Source organism: Sminthopsis crassicaudata, chromosome 2, assembly GCF_048593235.1.
Source record: "Sminthopsis crassicaudata isolate SCR6 chromosome 2, ASM4859323v1, whole genome shotgun sequence".
NCBI lineage: Eukaryota > Metazoa > Chordata > Mammalia > Dasyuromorphia > Dasyuridae > Sminthopsis > Sminthopsis crassicaudata.
In genome coordinates this window covers 165,785,904-165,805,924 of record NC_133618.1, presented here as the reverse complement: position 1 = coordinate 165,805,924, position 20,021 = coordinate 165,785,904, and the positions used below count along the sequence as shown (strand labels likewise).

Here is a 20,021-nt window from a genome sequence, read left to right as displayed (position 1 = left end):
TAATATGTCTTAATGTAACAAAATAGAACTACAACCTTAGAAAAAGATCTCTAAAGTATTAGAGATTTCGCTTATGTTCCATTTTATTGTAAAATTTTCTAGTAGGCAATTAGAGTATTGAAAAAGCTAACCTTCCAATAGATTTCATTACTGATGATCATATTAAGATTCAAAGCTTGAACTCAACAGAACATTAGAAAGGAATTAGTAAATTTTAGATAACCCTGATAACTTTAGTTGATAGCAAGTTTTCTTTTTGGGGTTAAGACTTATTTAACTACAGTTATATCTAGCCTTTCTGAAAAGATGGGATTTAAATCTTTATTTTACATGCTGTTAAAAATCCTTTACTTATATCTTTATTCATGTTCCTGAGATAGTACAATTTACAGCAATGATTGCATATTAGTGGAAAAAACTTTTTGTTACATATTTTGATTAAAATGTTTTCCACCATAAAGGAATACTTTCCCAACTTTAAATGTCTACACCTATACTGTTGTCTTTTAACATGCAGCTAAGACTAGCAGATGTTTTAAAACTTCTTTTTCCATGACTTTGTGCATTTGCTTGTATTAGTATAGAGAGAAAAGTAATCAGATTATAAAGTCATGAAGTGTTTCTTCATATACATAATGATGGCATATGATAATAAAGGTGTCTGTAAGCCAAAGTTAAATTACCTATTATGCTTGAACTTTGATTTCACAAGAGAAATTTTGTAACCTGAAGTCTGTAATGTAAATTTAAGTGTGATTTTGTTAATGAATTATCTCATTATTTAGTTAGATTGCTTGCATGCTAAAGATTTGTTACACTCCAAAGTAGTAAAACCTCCCTTTTCAGAGAGTAATTATAATTAGTACCATAATTAATATTAAAGAGGAAATAGCATTTATGAACTTTTAATAGTCATTGTTTTTGTTTAAAGTTGAATTTTGAAACACTGCTGACCTATCTCATTGAAATGACAAGACCCCATGCAAACTTATTTAAACTCAATGTCTAAATAAAAGAAAATATTTGCTGGCCTGCATTATTGTTTTAGATTTTATTGTACGTGTTTTGGTAAATCCATGTGGACAATATTTTTAAGAAGTGAACTGTTTTGCTCTATAAGAATAACTTACACATAATCCTGAATAAACCTCTTGCGCTCCCATGGAATCAATGTATTTATTACCATGTGTTTTCTGATTTAAAGAAATATCCTGCTAAAGTTCTCAAATCCTTATGTTGTCAAATTAATGTCCTTAGCTCTGCATTTTTGAATCTTAATTAAAAAAAAACCCATAATATTGAAAATGGATAGCTTATATTTTATTTAAATATGTTTTATAATTTCAAGTTTCCAGTGTGAATTATTTTTCTATATAGTTATAGGTGGTTTTGCTTTTAATATTTTGTTGTTTTTGTTTTCTTGTTTAAAAAGTTATGGTTAACTAAGCTTTATAAAAGTTACTTATAACTCCTCTGAACCTAAAGAGTGAGAAGCAGAGTGCTGTGTAGGAGATAAAAATCTAGCCTTGTAGTCAAGACCTAGGTACAAAACTTGTCTTTCATAATCTGTGTGATCATAGGTGGGGTGCCCCAGATAACCTACTAAAAATCTTACATTGCAGAGGAATTACTGATTTTCTTTGGTAGAGGAAATTTCCTTAGCTAGAATTGCCCAAATCCATGAAATCACAGGTACGGATTATCTTTCCAAACTTCAAGGGTAATTAAACATTGGAAATATTTTTATATTTTGTTTATTTTTTTTAAAAAGATTAACATGAAGTAATCTCTCTCAACTACACATAGATGTTATGAATGTTGATTATTTTTTTCTTCGAGAACAAAACTTGTTTGGCTATTATCCTTAATTGGTCCAAAAAATTGAGAAGCAATATGGTATAATGCAAAAACTCTTGGTTGGAATAAACTTACCTGGTTCTATCAGTAGTGGAATGAAAAAGGGCAAGTCACTGAACTCTTTAGGCCTCAGTTTTTCTGCAAAATGAGATTAATTCTAAAGTTTTATCTCCTCAATTCCATAATTTTATCAAGTATTCAGTACTTTAAAATTGTGAAAGTATTTTGTTGTATTACTCAAGAGCACTTCAATTTTTTCATGAGGCCACTCACATTTTTCAAGACATTTACAAAGGTTAAATGCAAAATAAGACTAAGTTTTGAAGTTTAAAAAATAAAAATGACGATTTGCATTTTTTTAAAAGAACGTTTACTGAAGATGACCTTGGAAGAGAGACGCAAAGAATACGTGAGAGATTATGTTCCTTTGAAAGACATTCCATCATGGAAGGAAGAAATGAAGAGCAAAAACCAGAATGACGGTAAGTTTTAAAATGCCTAGCTCTTAGATTGTAACCTTTTTTTTGAAGACCAGCAGGAAAAGTATAATCCTCTAGAATTTCAGTAATATTAACTAATAGTTGGTAAAAAAAAAAAAATAAATAAATAAAAAAAGGTATCACTTCCTGCTGTTTGAAATTATTATTGGGTCATTATTTAGATTCTATCTATATCCTTTTTTTTTTTTTTTTTTTTGGTAATTGAAATTTAATTAATGTAGTTGAATAATGTTATGAGGTAGGCTACAGACAGGTTTGAGTTCCTACTATAGAATGTATGTGTTGGGAGACCATGGCTAAGACTTTTAACTTCTTTGGACCTCAGTTTCTTTATTTTTAGAAGTGGGAATAATATATGTTCTTTTTACATTATGGTTATACAATGCTTTGTAAAGTGTAAAACATTAAATATTGCCAAATAATATTATCATCACAATTATTACTTGAGGCATGTGTGTTTTTTTCTAATTCTTAGACAGAATGCTGTATGTTTGGTATATGTAGCCCTTTACAAATCTATACCTAATCTATACCTAATTTCTTGAAATGGAAGTTCAAGTAAAATAATCATTAAAATATATATCTTTAGTAATACCCTACAATATGAGTCTTTTTAATTTTGTAGCAAGTGGCTGGCATAAGCCTTTTCCTTAAAACTGACTAATTTCATATCTCTTTGCATTTTTAAAAATACAGTAATACATTCTGTATCATGAACGTGTGTTTTCTGTGAACAGTATTTAATCAATGCTTGGTACACTGGAAAATTTAAAAGATCAAAAGAGCTAAGGATTTTTTTTTCTTTTTAAAGTTGCTTTTAAGAAATGTAAATGTAGGAAAAGATAATAAAGGTAGGAGTAACTTTAAGCATGAGTATAACTATAATGTTTTGTTTTCTTTTTAATGATCCAACCCATTTTCTATACATATCTATCCACATAACAAGCCCATATATACACAAACTTATACATGGAGATATATATATATATATATATACACACATATATACATACATGTATATATGTATATATATATATGTATGTATATTTATATATACACACATACTCAAATATATTTCCATATTTACATAGCTATATATTTTTAATTACACTAAAGTTCTACTTTGATGTCTTTTGGGGGTATGAAAATGACCCAGGTAGACACTGGCTTTTACTTGCCCTCCTAAGCCTTTATAATTCTTCTTGAAAGAGTTTGGGGATATAGATTAGTATGTCTGTCAGTCAAGGACCAACAACAGTTTGAGAGGTCCATCATCAATTTGGAGGAAGGGTGTTGAACTTTTTGGTCACAGCCATTTTTAGAGACTTTTTTCTAAAGTATAGAGAAGTTGATATCTGTGTCAGTAGAAGGAGTACTCACTTTTACATGTGTTCAATAAAAAATTCTCATGTCTTTCAAAATAAATTTTAAACTAAGCTAATATAATGTTATTTAAAATAGCTAATTGGTAAGGAGGGAGCAGATTTAGGAATTTAGATATAATTCCATATGAGAGAGAGAGTTAGAATAAAATTGAATTAATAACTAATTCATTATTTTGTCATAATTGACCATAGCTAAGTTTCCAATGTAAGTTTTTTTGTCTTAGTACAGACATTTCATCATAGTGTCATCATGTAAAATTATATTTGACATGTCATTATTTTTATTAATTTTTCTGAGTTTGCATTATTTAATTGAATTTAATTTTTTATTTGATTATAGTTAAAAGATTAAAAATTGACAAATTATCCTATTCTATTACATTTTAAAAAATATGTTAATGATAATATTAAGAAAGTTGATGGTTAGGTTAGAGAAGAGGTATTTTTTTAACCCGTTAAATATTTTTGTTTATTATCCTTCCCTATATCTATAAATATTTTGGACTAGTCTAGGCCAAAGTATTGTATTGTTGGTAAAATGTGAAAACAAGAGTTTTGCAAATGCACAAATCTAGTGCAAATTAATATGTAGAATAAGTTCCAGAATTTTCAAAGGGAGACTTTTCATAATTGTTTTAAAAGTTAGGTGAAATTATTTGACCTGCTTTCATTTGCTATCTTTCTGTTCATACAAGAGTTCTATTAGAATGTCACTGCATTGCTGGATGTATAATTTGCTGTCTTTGGATAAAACAGAATAGTGTAGAAGACTCTGTGTATTTCTCTGATTTAAGTGAAAATCAGGGACCATATCTAGAATTAAGAATTTGATACTAATAGCTTCTAGTACAGCATAGCATTAAGAAGAAAACCGTCATAATTTAATTCATCAATCATTTATTAAGCATTTTCTATAATTGTAGCACTATGTTCCCCCTTGGAAATATGAAAACAAAATGAAAAGCTGCCCTTGCTCTTATGGAGCTTATGTTCTCTTTGGGCAATAGTACAGAGAGACAGCATGCTTAATTAAATAGAATTCTGGGTTTGAAATCAGATAGACCTGGGTTTAATTCCTATTTCAGACATTTAGTACTTGTGTGACCTTGGGTAGCTCACTTAATTTTCCTGAGATTAATTTTTTCATTTGTAAAATGAGGATAATTATGTTATCCCAGAGTGTTGTGATGAACAAATGAATTAACAGAGTATTTGGGCTTTCCAACTCAGTGCTTTTTTGTGGCACATTAGCTTATTTTGGTTGCCATGTCCCACTGTTAAGTCATATTGGGCTCATAGGCCATTGAAACCTATAGGTTATTGTTGTTTTTTGCATGAATTACTGTCTTGTTATATTATTCTCATATATAATTATGCTTTTTTATCCTCAACCATAGTATTTTTTATTTATCACTATTGTATTTAATATTATTAGGTTTTCCTAATTTTTTCCACTTATAAGCCTTTTTGCATTCTAATTGTATCATTTAATATATTTAGCTATCTAGCTTACTGTCCTTCATAAAGTGGTTTAAAAAAATTAGTCTGTCATTGATAAATGTTGAACAGAACAGGACTAAGGACTGAGCCCTGTGGCACTCCATTAGAGATCTCCTTTCAAATACATCAATCCACTATTATACTTTGAGTTCAGTTCTGAAACCAGTTCATATTAGCCATGCTATTATTAAGCAACATATCTTCAAGTATATCATGAAAGACTTTGTCAAATTCCTTGCTGAACTCCAGGTAGAATAAAGCATTTCATAAATCTTAAAGGACTTTATAAAACACTGCTGCTTCACTTGTTGGCTTAATAGACAGCTACTTTGAGGCTCAAAGTTGAGCATTATTTGTAAAATGGGAATGATATTAGTTCTATCTTCTTTGCCAGGCTGTTGTGGGACAAGGATTTTGTAAAATTTAAAATGTACTTCCAAAATGGGAGCTACCATAAGGAGTTACAATTGCTCTTGCTTTATAAAAATGGGATTTATATTAACAATTCTCATTTCACCATCATGCCTATCTATTATATTTCCCAGATTTGCATAGTCCACTAACTGTCCAAAAAACAAAACAAAAAAAAAAAACAAAAAGAGTTCACAGTTACAGAATTTTAGGATTGGAAGGGACCTCAGTGCCAATTAATCCATTACGAAATACTATACAAGCATTTGCTCAGCCTCTGCTCACAGACCTCAAAGTAGGGGAATAAACTGTCTTAGGAGACAGCTTGTTTCACCTTTTGATCTAATTGTTAAGAAGTTTTTTCTGACATAAAGCCTAAATCTGCCCATTTGCAACTTCCATCCATTGTTCCTTGTTCTGGTTTTTTTTTTTTTTTTTTTTTTTTTTTTTTTTTTTTTTTTTTTGTTTGTTTTGTTTTGTTTTGACTAATAAAAATAAATCTATTCCCTCCTTTACATCATAGCTCTTCAGATACTCAAAGACAGCATCACATCACGTCTGAGGCTTCTTTTCTGGTTATCCATGCCTTGTATCTTCAAATGATCCTCTTTTGACATAAATTCAAGCCTTTTGATCTTCTTTTTTGCCCTTCTCTGGACACATGGCATCTAGAACTGAACAATGTACTCTAGATGAGGTCTGATGAGGGCAGAGAACCGTAGGACTATTAACTCCCTCTTTCTGAAAGTTATGCCTTTCTTAATGCAGTTGTTATATCACACTGATTACTCATATTGAATTTAAAGGTCTTTTTAGGACCACTATAATATATTGTGCACACCTACCCATCTTAACTTGTGAAGTTAAATGTTTTTGTTTTTTTTTATTTAACATGAAGGACGTTACATTTATCTCGTTGAATTTTCATTTTATTAGATTCATCCCATTTTCTAGCCGGTCAAGATCCTTTTGGATCCTGACTCTGCCATCTTTTGCACTAGTTATTTCTCTCAGATTTTTTTCATCTGCAAATTTGAAAAGCATGTCATCAAGACTTTTAAGCAAGTCATTGATAAAAATGTTACACAGCACAGGGTCAGGTACTCAATTGGAGACCTCTTGGTAAGGTAGTTCTCTTTTAATTCAATCTTCTAACCAGTTCTAAATACATATATTTGTATAATATAATCCTTATTTATCTTCTCCACAAGAATAGTATGAGATACTTTATCAGAAGTTTTACTAAAATTGAGGTACACTATATGTTCATAGTGTACATGTAATTTCTATGTTTATATATCCTGCCAAAGAAAAAGGAAATAAAGTCAGTCTACTATGAATATATTCTGGTTGTTTATAACCATTAATTTTATTTTTAGATGTTTTTCAGCTATATTTTTAATGCTTCATTCTAGAATTTTTTCAGAAATTGAAGTAATGTTAAATGGCCTATAGTATCCAGTGGTCCTCAAACTTTTAAAAAAGGGGGCCATTTCACTGTCCCTCAGACTGTTGGAGGGCCGGACTATAGTAAAAAACAAAACAAAACAAAATAAAAAAAACCAAAAACCTCACACTCTGTCTTCATCCCTCAGCCTATTTGCCATAACCTGGTGGGCCATATAAATGTCCTCAGTGGGCTGCACCTGGCCCGCAGGCCGTAGTTTGAGAACCCTTTGGTGTAGATACTATTTTCTTATCCACTTAAAAAAACCCCACAAACCACTTTACTCCACCCCTTCAATAAACAAATAAATACAAAACCTTGGGAAATTTGCTTTTTCCCAGTTTTGTTACCTTTTCTGCTTTTCATGGTCTTTCTAGTACAACTGAACAATCTGGCAGACTTGATTAAAAGATTAGTCTAGCAGATGTTGCATTTGCATTTAATGAAAAGATTGCTGACAGGACTCAGTAGTTAACATCCACAAATTCTTTGAGTATTTTGGGGTGTGGTTCATTTGGGCCAGGCGATTGCAATATATTAAAGGCAGCTACTTTTTTTTTTTTTTTTTAACTTATTTTCTAACTTGCCTTTCAGTTTCTTCCCCCTCTCTTCCCTTCTTTTTTCTTCCCAATATGCAGATGAGTTTCCTTGGTAAGGGAAACAAAACTGGAATAGGAATTTTGAATAGTTTTGCTCTCTTTTTGTTTCTTTTCCTATCTTCTTCAGTCAATTATCCTATTCTTTGTTCCTCTTCTTTCTTCCAATGTATCTAAAAAAATCCTTTTATTATATTCACATTGTTTTGGGATTTATTTAGCTGTCTGTGACATCTATTTTTACAAGATTATATCTTTATTTTTATATTCTTAATTGCTTACTCTACTTCTCTTCTCTGCTTATTCTTTTAAAATCCAAATAAAGATGAGTTATTTGTGCAAACATGTTGATTTCTTTATTATTGCTTCTTATTACTCATTGGCATTTTTTGCATTTGTGTTGTTAAGAGTTTAGTTTTAGTGAGCTTCTCATTCCATTTAATTGACTTCCTTTGTAGGAAATCTGGATTCTACTTACCTACTATATGCTAGCACTAAAAATACAAATGTAAAGAGTGAAATAATCCCTACCTACAGTTAGTTAACATTCTATTTAGGAAGACAAGTACACATAAAATATACACATACAGCAGAAATATTAAATATATGTGTGTGTACACACACACACTGTAGTTAAATAAAAGGTAGTTTTTGAGGGGAGGGCACTAGTGGTTGAAGGCCTCTGAAAAGGTTTCACAAAGAAGATAATACCTGAGCTGCATGTCAAAGGAAAGGAAGTACATTACAAATATGGGGAGGGGGAATAGTCAGTGCAAAGTCAAATTGATGGGAACTGGAGTGTTACCAATGAGGAACAGAGAGAAGGCCTGCTTAGTTGGTTCTTGGAATAGAGGAGTATTGTCCAATGAGCTTAGTTGGAACTAGGTTGAAGAGTAATTTAAAAGCTCAACAAAAGTTTCCCAGAAATAATAGGAAGCCAATGGAGTTGTTTACATAAAGGAGTTAGAATCAGATCTGTGCTTAAGGAAAATTACTTTAACAGCAATGTGTTGGGTGGACTAAAGAACTGAGATATTTGAGTCCGGGAGAACAGTTAGAAGGTTATTGTGATAATCTAGACAACGGTTGATGAAGGCCCAAAGTACAGTGTTAGCTGTTTGAATGGCATGAAGGGTACACATGCAAAAGATGTTGTGAAAGTAGAAGTTTCAAGATTTGGCAACTGATTGGATAGCTAGAATAAGGAATAATAAGAATAATGCTAAGATATATGGACCAGAGATTAGAAATTTGTTGGTACCTTTAACGATATAGGAAAGTTTGCAGATGAATTAGGTTTGGGGAAATGATATAGAGTTAAGTTTTAGACTTTTAAGTTTAATAGCTCTCCAGGACATCCAGTTTAAAATGTCAATTAGTCCATTTGAGATTTAGCACTGAAATTTAGAGAAGACTAGAACCAGATATGTAGTTCTGTGAGTTATTTGTCTAGAGATTGATATTTGTTACTCATGGGACCTGATGATGTTACTGAGAGAAAGAACAGAGGGAGAAAAGAAGAGGGCCTAGGATAGAACCTTAGGGAAATACCTAAGTTTTGGGGGGTGATTAGAAGCAAAGGAACCTGAGGAGTGAGTACTCAAACAAGGGGAAGGAAAACCCAAAGATAATAGTATTCTTTCTCTCTCTTCTTGTTTAAAATCAGTTTTCCCTAAGTTTAGGGTGCATGTTTTCTTTATTGTCTTGGACAAATACTAAGAAGGAATGGCCATTTCCAAGATTCTTGTATGTTGTGATACAGGAGTCACCTGCCAGTGGCTGCTGAAGGTCTAACTCAGACCTGTAGAATGGATCTCTTCATGTGAGAGGATGATGATGATTCAAGGAGACTGGAAGGCAGTTGCGTTATCTGACCTCTCTCCTCTTCCCTCTTGCCTCCAATTTATTTCATTTCTAATCCAAAAGGAACATCTGCGTTAATAAAGGCTGCTTTGCAACTCCTTCAAGTGTTATGATTCACAGTTATGGAGATTCTCAGAGAATTGACCTGCCCCTTCACTTTAGGCATGTTCTTTAACACTTGTTGGTTATTTTTTGAATATAAATTTCATGTGATGGGTTTTCCCAAACTACCTTTAACTTTTATTAATAAATTAATGATTTTATTAATAAGAATTATTTATGATTTGCCTTCAGAGGCGCATGGTTATTTCACGTGCATTATTGCATTAAAAACAGAAGCTGTTTACTTTGAGAATCCTGACTATATCATTAATATAACATTTATTTCTTGCTAAATTATTTGCATATTGATAGGTGTAGGAGGTCCTAAGATTGCATTCTGAAGCCTTGTCTCCATTTTTATTCCACTATTATGTTAAAAAAAAAAAACATCTTAATATGGGAATAAAGATTGGAGAACTGAACCAAAGTATTGTAAGTTCAAGTGCTATCTTTTTTTTTTTTTTTTTTTTAATTTTCTACACTATGCTCTGTACAAAGTAGATTGGCACTTCCTGAACATTTTTTTGCATGAATTATTTTTATCAATAGAGAAAATATTTATATTTATTATTTATATTTATATCTTCATAATAAAAATCAGGTAACTTAAAAAAAGTTCCTTAAGAGAGGGGTAACCTATAAGTTGTTAGTGTTAACTAACTACCCAACAGTGTTAATATTAAAATAGTCTTCAAATTATTGTATGGTAAAGGTGCTTTAATCAGCAGGTGATGAGAATCTGTTTTAATTCCAGTTTACTGTTATTACAATTACAATTTACCATAGCATTCCAAGATCATTATAATTTGTTTTTCCTTTTAGTAGAGTACCATTTGAAGTTTTGGAGAAATCATTAAATGCAGTTAAATATTATATTTAACTAAATTTAAATTAATTAAACATTAATTACACAATTAGTAAAACAATTAGTAAACTATTAATAAACATTTTAATTAAACATATTTTTATATTTTACTTAACCTACAATATTTAAAAGTTTATAGTCTTTCAGAAGAATGACTTTTCATTCTAATATACTTTGGCAATATTTCATATTTTAGTTGTTTTATATTTATATTATTCAAGCTATAGAAGCTTGAAACTGCACTAAGATTTTTGGGACAAGGTATTTTAGAAAAATATCTTCAGTTTTTCTTAATTTTTTTGGTTCTTTTTTTGCTTGTTTTTGGGAGATAATTTAAGTTAAGTGACTTACAGGTAGTAAGTGTCAAGTGTCTGAAGCTGGATTTGTACTCAGGTCCTTCTGACTTCAGTGTCAATGCAATGTACTATACACTACACCATTTACTGCCCAAACTCATTTTAAATTAGATTTCACAAGTTGTACATTTGGAAAATTTCACTGAGTAAGTTTTCCTCAAAAAATCTATTTGTTAAAAAGAAACCAAAAAATAGAGAATAGCTTAGATTCATTTGGAAGAATTTTAAAAATATATATTTGTGACATTGATCCTGATATTTGAATTTTTAAAATAGAATAACTTTTTGTGTATAATGACATTCTTCACAAAGGTATGTTTTGACTTGCACATACAATTGGGGGAGTCAGGCAACTTAATCTTTGGAAAAAATTGAAGAAATCACTGAAGTATTTTTATTTTTATGTGTGCTAGAAACCTAAGGGTTCTATTTCCTGAATGGTACTATAATATGTGATTCATTACCTTTAGTTTTCTTTGTGTTGATTTCCTTTTTTGCATTTTCTGATAATCTTTATATACTGAAAGAATATCCTGAGGACAAATAGTATTTATTCTAACCAAATTTTTGTGTGATTTTTTTTTAAAATGTGAATTTAGTACTATGTGTTATTGTCCTTAATTTTTTTTAAAGCAAAACAAAAATGGAAAGCAAGTCAGTGTCTTTTAAATGTGAACATGTCTTTAATATTGAGATTATGAGATGAAATATGCTGCAAACTTATTCTCTTATTCTGTACCTTCCTATAGTGAAAAAACTGTTATAGTTTATATAAAATTATGCTTGATTTCATGTTGTTTTAACTGATGTAAATTCAAGTGTTTTTAGATGGGCTGAAGTTTAGTTTCAAGCTGGGCTTTCTTTTTCTTTTAATTTTATTTTCCTTAATCTAACTATACCATCTGGAAGATTTTTTATGTGGTCTGTTCTTATTTCTAAATATTTAGTTTTGAAGTTCATGAGTAGTCAAAATAACATTTTAAATATAGCAAACTGGCTTACCTGTGCATTATGATGTAGAAACAAGCTATATAATATTTATAAAAACAAAAAGCATCTGTGAAATAACTTAAAATTCAGATATGATTTCATCAGGAGCTCAGGCTATGAAAACTGTCTTTATTAATGTAATCTTGAAACTCACATGCAATTTGTAATCTTAGAGATTTTTGTGGAGACTTGTAGAAAAAAATGTCACGTCAAAGTAGTTATGGACCAAAAAAGATGTCTTGAGTCATCTCTGATCTTAGTGGACACCATGGAGACTGGATTGCTCTAGACTTAAACCAGTAGATCAAGTTCAGTCAAGATATCTTCCCTTCAGCTCACTTCTAGTAGATTGTAATGGGTATTGTCTTTCAGAGCAGACTTGGAACTGACTAATTGGTTGGTCTTACCAGTATGGTTACACATTATATCTATGATTGCTTTGTTTCAAACTCTAAATTTTGCTAGACTAGAAATGCTTTAGATTTCTGTAGTAATGATCTGATGGTTTGTGTTGTCCCACTTATCTTTTCCTGACATGGATTTTTGTTTTTTTCCAAGTATATTTCTTTTTCTGAGAGAATCAACAAGATTTTTCTTCTGAAATTTCTCTAGCATAGTAAAGGTTAGTGTAAATTAACTGATGTTTATTTGAGCCTTATTTGCAAAATTTCAAAAGACTTTTGACCCTATGGATTTACAGTGTTAATATTAAAATAAGGAGATTTGTTCATGAAATTTAGTGACAGTCACTGTATTAGGAAAGATGGGATTACTTTTAGAAATGAAGTTGAAGTGGTTTAGGCACCAGAAAAATACAGAATTTGAACAGTTGAATAAGACTCCTATGTTGAAACTTTTGTCTTAGTTTAGAGACAAATTTCTAGATAACTTCCTCAACAAAAGTTTCACAGATGACAAAGATCCCTTTGTAATTTTGTTTCTGTCACTTGTACTTTTATCGTGTGGTTATCTATGGGCATATGCCTTAGAATTATCATGTAATGTTGTCAATAAAATGTATGTATGTCAAATTTGGTTGCTTTTGTTAAAAGGAAACCAAAAGAAATCTAAAAAATCTTTTCTTTGGATCTGTTGAGTTTTCTTTCTTTAAATAAGAAATAAGTCAACTAGAATGCTATATAATATCTTACACTTAGTTCTAGTTGTTTAGATCTTGTCCTTTTTTGTTGTTGTTGGGAAAGAGAAATATTATTGTCCTCATTATTCTATCAGGATAAGTGCATTAATTGAGTAGATAATATTACTGGGAACAGTTGGTATTTCAATAGTGACAACAAAAACTCTAAAACAAAACAAAGTAACAAAGTAAAAAACACAGGCTGAATTGAGTTTTTGTTCAGTCATTTAGTAATTTTCTTTGTAGATCCTATCACATCAATGTTGCCCATGGTATTTTCTTGGCAAAAATACTGGAATGATTTGCCATTAAGGCAAATCAGAAATTAAGTGACTTGCAAGGGTCTCACAGCTAGTAAGTGTCTGAGGTCAAATTTGAACTCAGCTTTTCCTCACTCCAGGCCCCTATTCACTGAGTCATCTGGCTGCCTCCAATTTGTCTTTTTCCTTTTTACATTGTTAGAATTCTCTTCCCTTCAAAGTTCATCTCAGATACTCCTTTCTCTGTGAAACCTTTCTTAACAGGCAGATACCTTTCTCTTTTTCCCTACCTCTTATTGATACTCTTTCTTCAAATTGTCTTTTATTTATTTCTTTATGTAAATTGAAGTTACTCCCCCTCCTGTATTGTAACTTCACAGGGTTGTGATGATTAAATGAGATAATATATGTAAAGTATTTTTGCAAACTGCAAAGTACTTATATATAAGCCAGATATTATTTATGATTATTATTAAATTATAATTATAATTAGGGGAGAAACTATTTGTACATAATTGCTATTTGATAAATACTTGAATTCAACTGGATTTTAAAGAGTCCCATTTCTACTTGTTTATTTTTTTAAAAGAAGAAAATGTTACTTATAGAGAATTTTATGAGGGTAGCAGCTAAGTGGTGCAGGAAGTAGAGCTTTGTGCTGGTTTCAGGAAGACTTGAATTTATATCTGGTCTCAGAAAGCTCTGTGACTTATGGCAAGTCACCTAAACTTCTGTTGCCTCATTGTTCTCATCTGTAAAATAAAAATAATAATGGGACCTACCTTTTAGGGTTGTTATGAAGATCAAATGAGATAATAATTATAAGGTGGTTAGCACAATTTCTGGCACATGGCAAGGGCTGTATAAATGATAATTATGATTATTCTTTTAAATAAAAGTGAAAAGTTAAGTGTTCTCCAGGTTCTGTGCTTGTCTGTGTTTGTATATACATACGTACATACATATACACATACACATATATATACATATATATATATATATATTTACCACATTTATGAACTTCAGTGATGAGAAAAACTCTTGTAGTTGATAATGTTTATTTACTGCATATAATTAGTTACCTACTCAAATCCTGCTATGTGTTGTTTTTTGTCTAACTTTGTTTTTGTAGGCTCACCCTATGCTCTTATGCACCTAATTAATGACGTTGTTAGTTTGCTTTACAAATTTGGCATATGTGCATGTGTGTGTATATATGTATTTATGTGTATATTTGTGTAATTCCAAGGCATAGATAACCTTAGGGTAGAAATAGAATTCACAAGAAGAAAACTACGTAGGATCTTTTTTTGTAAAGCCTTTGTTTTATTTTTATTACTACCCACTTTTTCACTTACACAGGTGGTGACAAATATAACTTAACAAAGCAAGAACTGTGGCAAAGACAAAGCTTTCTGTAGCAATGGTCTTGTGTCCTTACCACAATAGGAACTGTGGCTTCCTGCTTTCTGATTTTAGTTCAGGTGTCTCCTGGTTCAGATAATAGGGATTCCATATTAAAAATACATTATCTGCCTTCAAAGAACTCTTGAATTATGAAGGTCTTGAGTGTGGTTATCATTTCCTCTAATAATATAAATAGAAAACATGTGAAAGACAGAATTGTTTTGAGTCTTATTGGGCAATTAACTAGATCAGAAATCCTAATTTTCAATTTCTTATCCCTTAGCTAATCTGTATAGAATACAGAGGCGAAGTAAAATATTTTAAACTATTCTGTTTTTTCCAATATTTATATCAACAAAATTAATTTACCAGCTTTAGACTCTGAAGACAAACAACTATGCCTATTTTTTTTTTTTTTTTTTTTTGCAAAATATAGTTCAGTATATAAGTAACTGCTTACTTTTTGGAAAAATAATAAATGGAGTCCAAGTTTATCGAGAGTTTTGGGGTTAGTTAAAAACTGTAGAATTTCTTCTTAAATTTCAGGAAATAATCATATGTATTATTGAATCTTTATAAATATTATGCTGTATATACATATATACACATATATACATATATATACATACATATACATATATACATACATATATATACATACATACATATATATATATATATATATATATATATATATATATATATATATATATAATATATCAGAAGTTCAAATTGCCAATTTTTTGGACAAAAGTCATAAGAATATTATAAGTTTTGTTTAATATTCTGAAATCTCAAATATTGTCACCTAAAAACTTAGAAAGTAAGCATAATGTTGGCAGTTTGAGGAATGTTAGGTTAAGAATGTACATTTTAAATAGCTTAATTTTATTGTGAGTTATACCTAATTAATGCTGAATAGTACTACTAAACATATGACTGATTTATTACTTGCTCTGTAGTGTTTCTGTAGAACTTTTGTATTGACAACTTTCGAGACTGAGGCTTCCTGGTTAACATGTTTTAGTTTTACAGACTAGTAGTATGTGCCTGCTTGTAACAATCAATTGTACATAGCATTTTAATGATTAAAATATTTCATGTATATAATGTTTTTTAAAGTAATTAACTCACATAGCCAGATCCTGTCATTTTGTTCATCAAGTGTATATTCCAGTTGTGAGCATTTTTGTACCAGGAATTACTTTTCTCTGAATACTCACTTTTATAACTATTTAGTTTTACCAGCCTATTGCCACAATCAGGTCTGTTCTAATAAAAAACAAAACAACAATGCTTTTCTGAGCTCTAAAATATTCAAGTGAGGAAACTGAGGTACAAAGTTTAATAATTTAACCATGGTGTATATATATATATATATATATATATATATATATATATATATATATATATATATATATATATATATATATATATATATATATATATATATATATATAGCTAAATAATTTATAGAATTTTGAAATAGGGGCAGACATGTCTGGTTTTTAGTATTTTTTGGGAAAGGCCATGATTATGATTATGAGTGGCTTCAGTTATATTTTAATAAGGCACAGAAGGATCGGGGTAAATGGCACAGAAAGTATGAGACAAATGATACAGAGAAGGTAAGAGGCAGGTGGTGTGAGGATAGGGATGGGGTGGTACAGGAAGGTTGGCCACATGGGGAAGAAGATGAAGGAGAGTTTCTTGCATAATGGATCAGAGTTGGGAACATGTAAGCAGTATGGGGCAGGAATTTGGAAGAGTCTCACTTTTATAGGGTTTTAGTGGTGGACAGATGAACTTTTTCCTCTCTTCCACTTTGGGGATAGTGGATAGTTCGTTAACACATCTATATCATCTCAAAGTTTATCAGTATCATTTGGTGTTCTTCTGGTCTTCTATCTGGAGCCTATCTGAAGTTTACAGATCATAGGACTAAAACACCCTAATAGTAGTGCCTAGCTTACTTCCTCTGGTTTAATTTATATTCATAGAATGTGATTTTTAGTTAATATAGCAAATAAAGTAATTGTAATGTCTCTTTGTGATCTATGACTTGATCTGTAAGTGACTAATAGGTTCCCTTTTGCTGCCATACTTGCAAACTTGTCATACTAACTAAAAGGAGTCAGAGGGACCAGAATAACATACAATTTTAACCCACAATGATATATAGAAAATCAGAAGGAAACCTAATTTGAACCTGTATTCTCTGAGTCCAGTCTAGCACTTCCCACTACAGTATGTTTTTCCCATTCCAGACACACAGGGTAGCTTCTGTCAAAATGTGGCGAGATTGGAGAGGAGAGCATGTGTTTGGGGAATATTGGCCTACTGTGGCAAGCATGTATGTATTGTATATGAAGGAGAGTATTATGAAATAGGATAAATGAGGTAAGGCTGTTGTATGGGAGAGAATTTGTAGACTGGAATGTGTTATCTTGAATGGTTATAAAATCTGAGAAATAAATCATTGGATTTAGAACAGGAAGTGACTTTAGAGGTCATTTTGTTAATTCTGTTCATTTTATAGATGAGGAAACTGAATCCCAGAGAGATTAAATGTCTTGCCCATTGTCATGCAGTAGTACAGCTTGGATCTAAATCCAGGTCCTCTTCCTCCCTCCCCCATTTAAAAAAATTTTTTTGTTTAAAATTTTGAGTTCCAAATTCTATTTCCTCTGGTCTCCCTTCCCTCACCCCTCTATGAAAGGGTAAGCCATTAAATATAGGTTATATGTAACATTTGTGTAAAACATTTCCATATTGGTTGTTTGTACAAGAAGACTTGAATAAAAGAAAAAATGGAAGAAAGAAAAGCATACTACAGATTGTATTCAAACAATATCAGTTCTTTCTCTGGAGGTGGGATAGTATGTTTTATCATTAGTTCTTTGGGATTGTCTTGGATCATTGTATTGCTAAGAACAATTAAATCATTCACAATTCTTTTTTGAACAATATTACTATTATTGTGCATTACATTCTCCTGATTCTATTCACTTCACTATGCATTACTTCCTCTAGACATAATAGGTTGATCTATGCTTCCTTTTTCTTTTTCACTGAAATGATTCTAAGAGAAGCTGGATATGAACTTGGACAAAGTGATGCTTGAAGGCATCTTCCAATTTATAATGATAGTTCTATTTTATAATTTTAATTTAATTTTCATAATGGTATTTCTTCCTTCCTCAACTTTAATTTCTTTGTATTAACCCTCATTTTTAAAGGTTTTTTTGTTTGTTATTGAGCAGTATCTCTCTTTGAGGCAGCTAAATTCAGATATGAGAAAGTCTAATTGCTAAAAACCTTTCTACATGCAATTTTTTGTCACATGGATATATTGTATTTCCTTTGGAGAATGTATACTCCTTGAAGGTAGGAGCTACTTTTCCATCTTGTACATAATACTGAAGAATTGAATTTAATTGAATTTATAGTCATCTGTTATGTTTAAATGCTTTTCGATCTTCAGATACTGGTATTTCTTCATATACAAGTAGATGGAAGGAAGAAAGTTAGCTTAATTTAAAAGATTTCAAAAGTGCTTTGGTTTTCTGAAGGGATATTAAAAATAATTAAAATTAAATTTATTCAGTTTTGTGAAACAACTTTTTTTTTTTTTTTTTTTTTTTTGTTCTGGGCCATTTTTTTAATACTGCTATTTTTTATTTTTTTATTTTTATTCATTCATTCATTTATTCATTTATTTATTTATTTTTGCTAAACCAAACCTTTTTTTCATGTCTGCTCTTAGTTTTGTATTTGTATCCCCAATGCTTAGCACTGTTCTTGGAATCTTGTAAGTATACAAATTGATTTATCCAGCAGTAGAAGTGCCATTGTAGATGTTTTCTTGATTTAAAAAAAAAATTTCTAAGAAGACTTATGGAAATGTCCCATCTTGTTTTCAATTGTATATCAATGTGGTCAGATTTTTCAACACTGTTAACAGTCAGTTTAGCAACACGTTTAGTCTCCCAGTTAACTGCTTAAATAGTAACAAAAAAGTCAAGCCGTAAAGATAAAGGAATTCCTTCATTATAATTTTTTTGACTCCTAGAGATATGGGGGAACAAGGGTGAAGAAGGAGAGAGGTTCAGGGCAAAGAATATCAGTAGTTGACATAGAAAAGGATGTAATTGGGTTTTAGTTGTTGGGATGACCATTCAATCTTGGTGCATGAAGGTACAAGAGTGGGAGTGGCTATCAGTAATGATCTTTCAGGCAGCCTTCTCCCCAACTTGGATATTCAGGTGTGCCAAGATTTCTGCCTCTCCAAGAACTCTGCCTCTTTTGCTAATTGAAGTATTAGAGCAACTCACCAAGATAAGGTTATATGGACATTCTCCCTCAGGCATTAATTTTCTATTTCTCATGTCTCAGAAAGAGAGATTCTGGGAATTTGCAAAAAAGAGCCAGAAAAGAGACTCTTCAAGTATAGACTAACCTTAATGAATAACTAAGGATCTTTGAGAGGTTCTCAGACTTAAGGGTTTTTTAGTTTTTTCTTATTTTTTTTGACCATAATTATATAGTTGAAAAACTCTAATAATATTGGATTCATCAAATTCAATAAATATTTCCTTTTCTGACGTAATCCAAAAGATGTGATTAGTAGAATATCTGTACTGGTTTTTAATAAGTTTAACTACCATTTAATTTTCAGATATGGTCCATGAGATGTAGTGATTTATTTATTTTTAAATAGTATTTAATTTTTCCCCCATTTACGTGTCAAGAAAATTTTTAGCATTCTTTTTTTTAATATAAGATTTTGGTTCCATTTTTTGTCCTTCCCTTCCCTCCCAGAGCTCTTCTGAAAATGGTAGACAATTTGATATAATTTATATATATGCTATCATGTAAAATATATTTCCTGATTAATCATAATTGTGAAAGAAGAAATGGATCAAAAGGATAAAAAAAAAACAAGAGAGAGAATAAAGGAAGTGGTTATGGAAACTATTTTCCTTTGTGAGTTCTTTCTACTTGTCTTAGATCATTGTGATGCTGAGAAGAATTGAGTCAATCATAACTGATCATCACACATTATATTACTGATTGTATAATGCTTTCTTGATTCTGCTCACTTCACTTTGCATCATTTTGAATAAATCTTTACAAGTTTTTCCTGAAATTTGCCTCTTCATTATTTCTTATTGCATAATTGTATCTCTTGTTACATTCACATACCATAGTTGTTCAGCTATTCCCCAGTTAATGGGAATCCCCTCAAATTCCAATATTTTGCCACCACAAAAAAGGGTTGCTACAAATATTTTTGCACAAGTAGGTCCTTCCCCCTTTCTCCAATTTTAATCTCTTTGGGATA

At 30.7% G+C, this 20,021-nt stretch overlaps 1 protein-coding gene across 4 annotated transcripts in view; it reads left to right on the top strand.

Moving 5' to 3' along the window:
- The window catches only part of MACROD2 (mono-ADP ribosylhydrolase 2), a 2,172,380-nt gene that overhangs the window by 1,767 nt on the left and 2,150,592 nt on the right, over window positions 1-20,021 (top strand). For all 4 annotated transcript variants that reach the window (XM_074287830.1, XM_074287831.1, XM_074287829.1 and 1 more), the window contains exon 2: window positions 2,223-2,339. In XM_074287830.1, coding sequence (XP_074143931.1) covers window positions 2,223-2,339 — 117 coding nt within the window. The remainder of the gene's footprint in view (window positions 1-2,222; window positions 2,340-20,021) is intronic.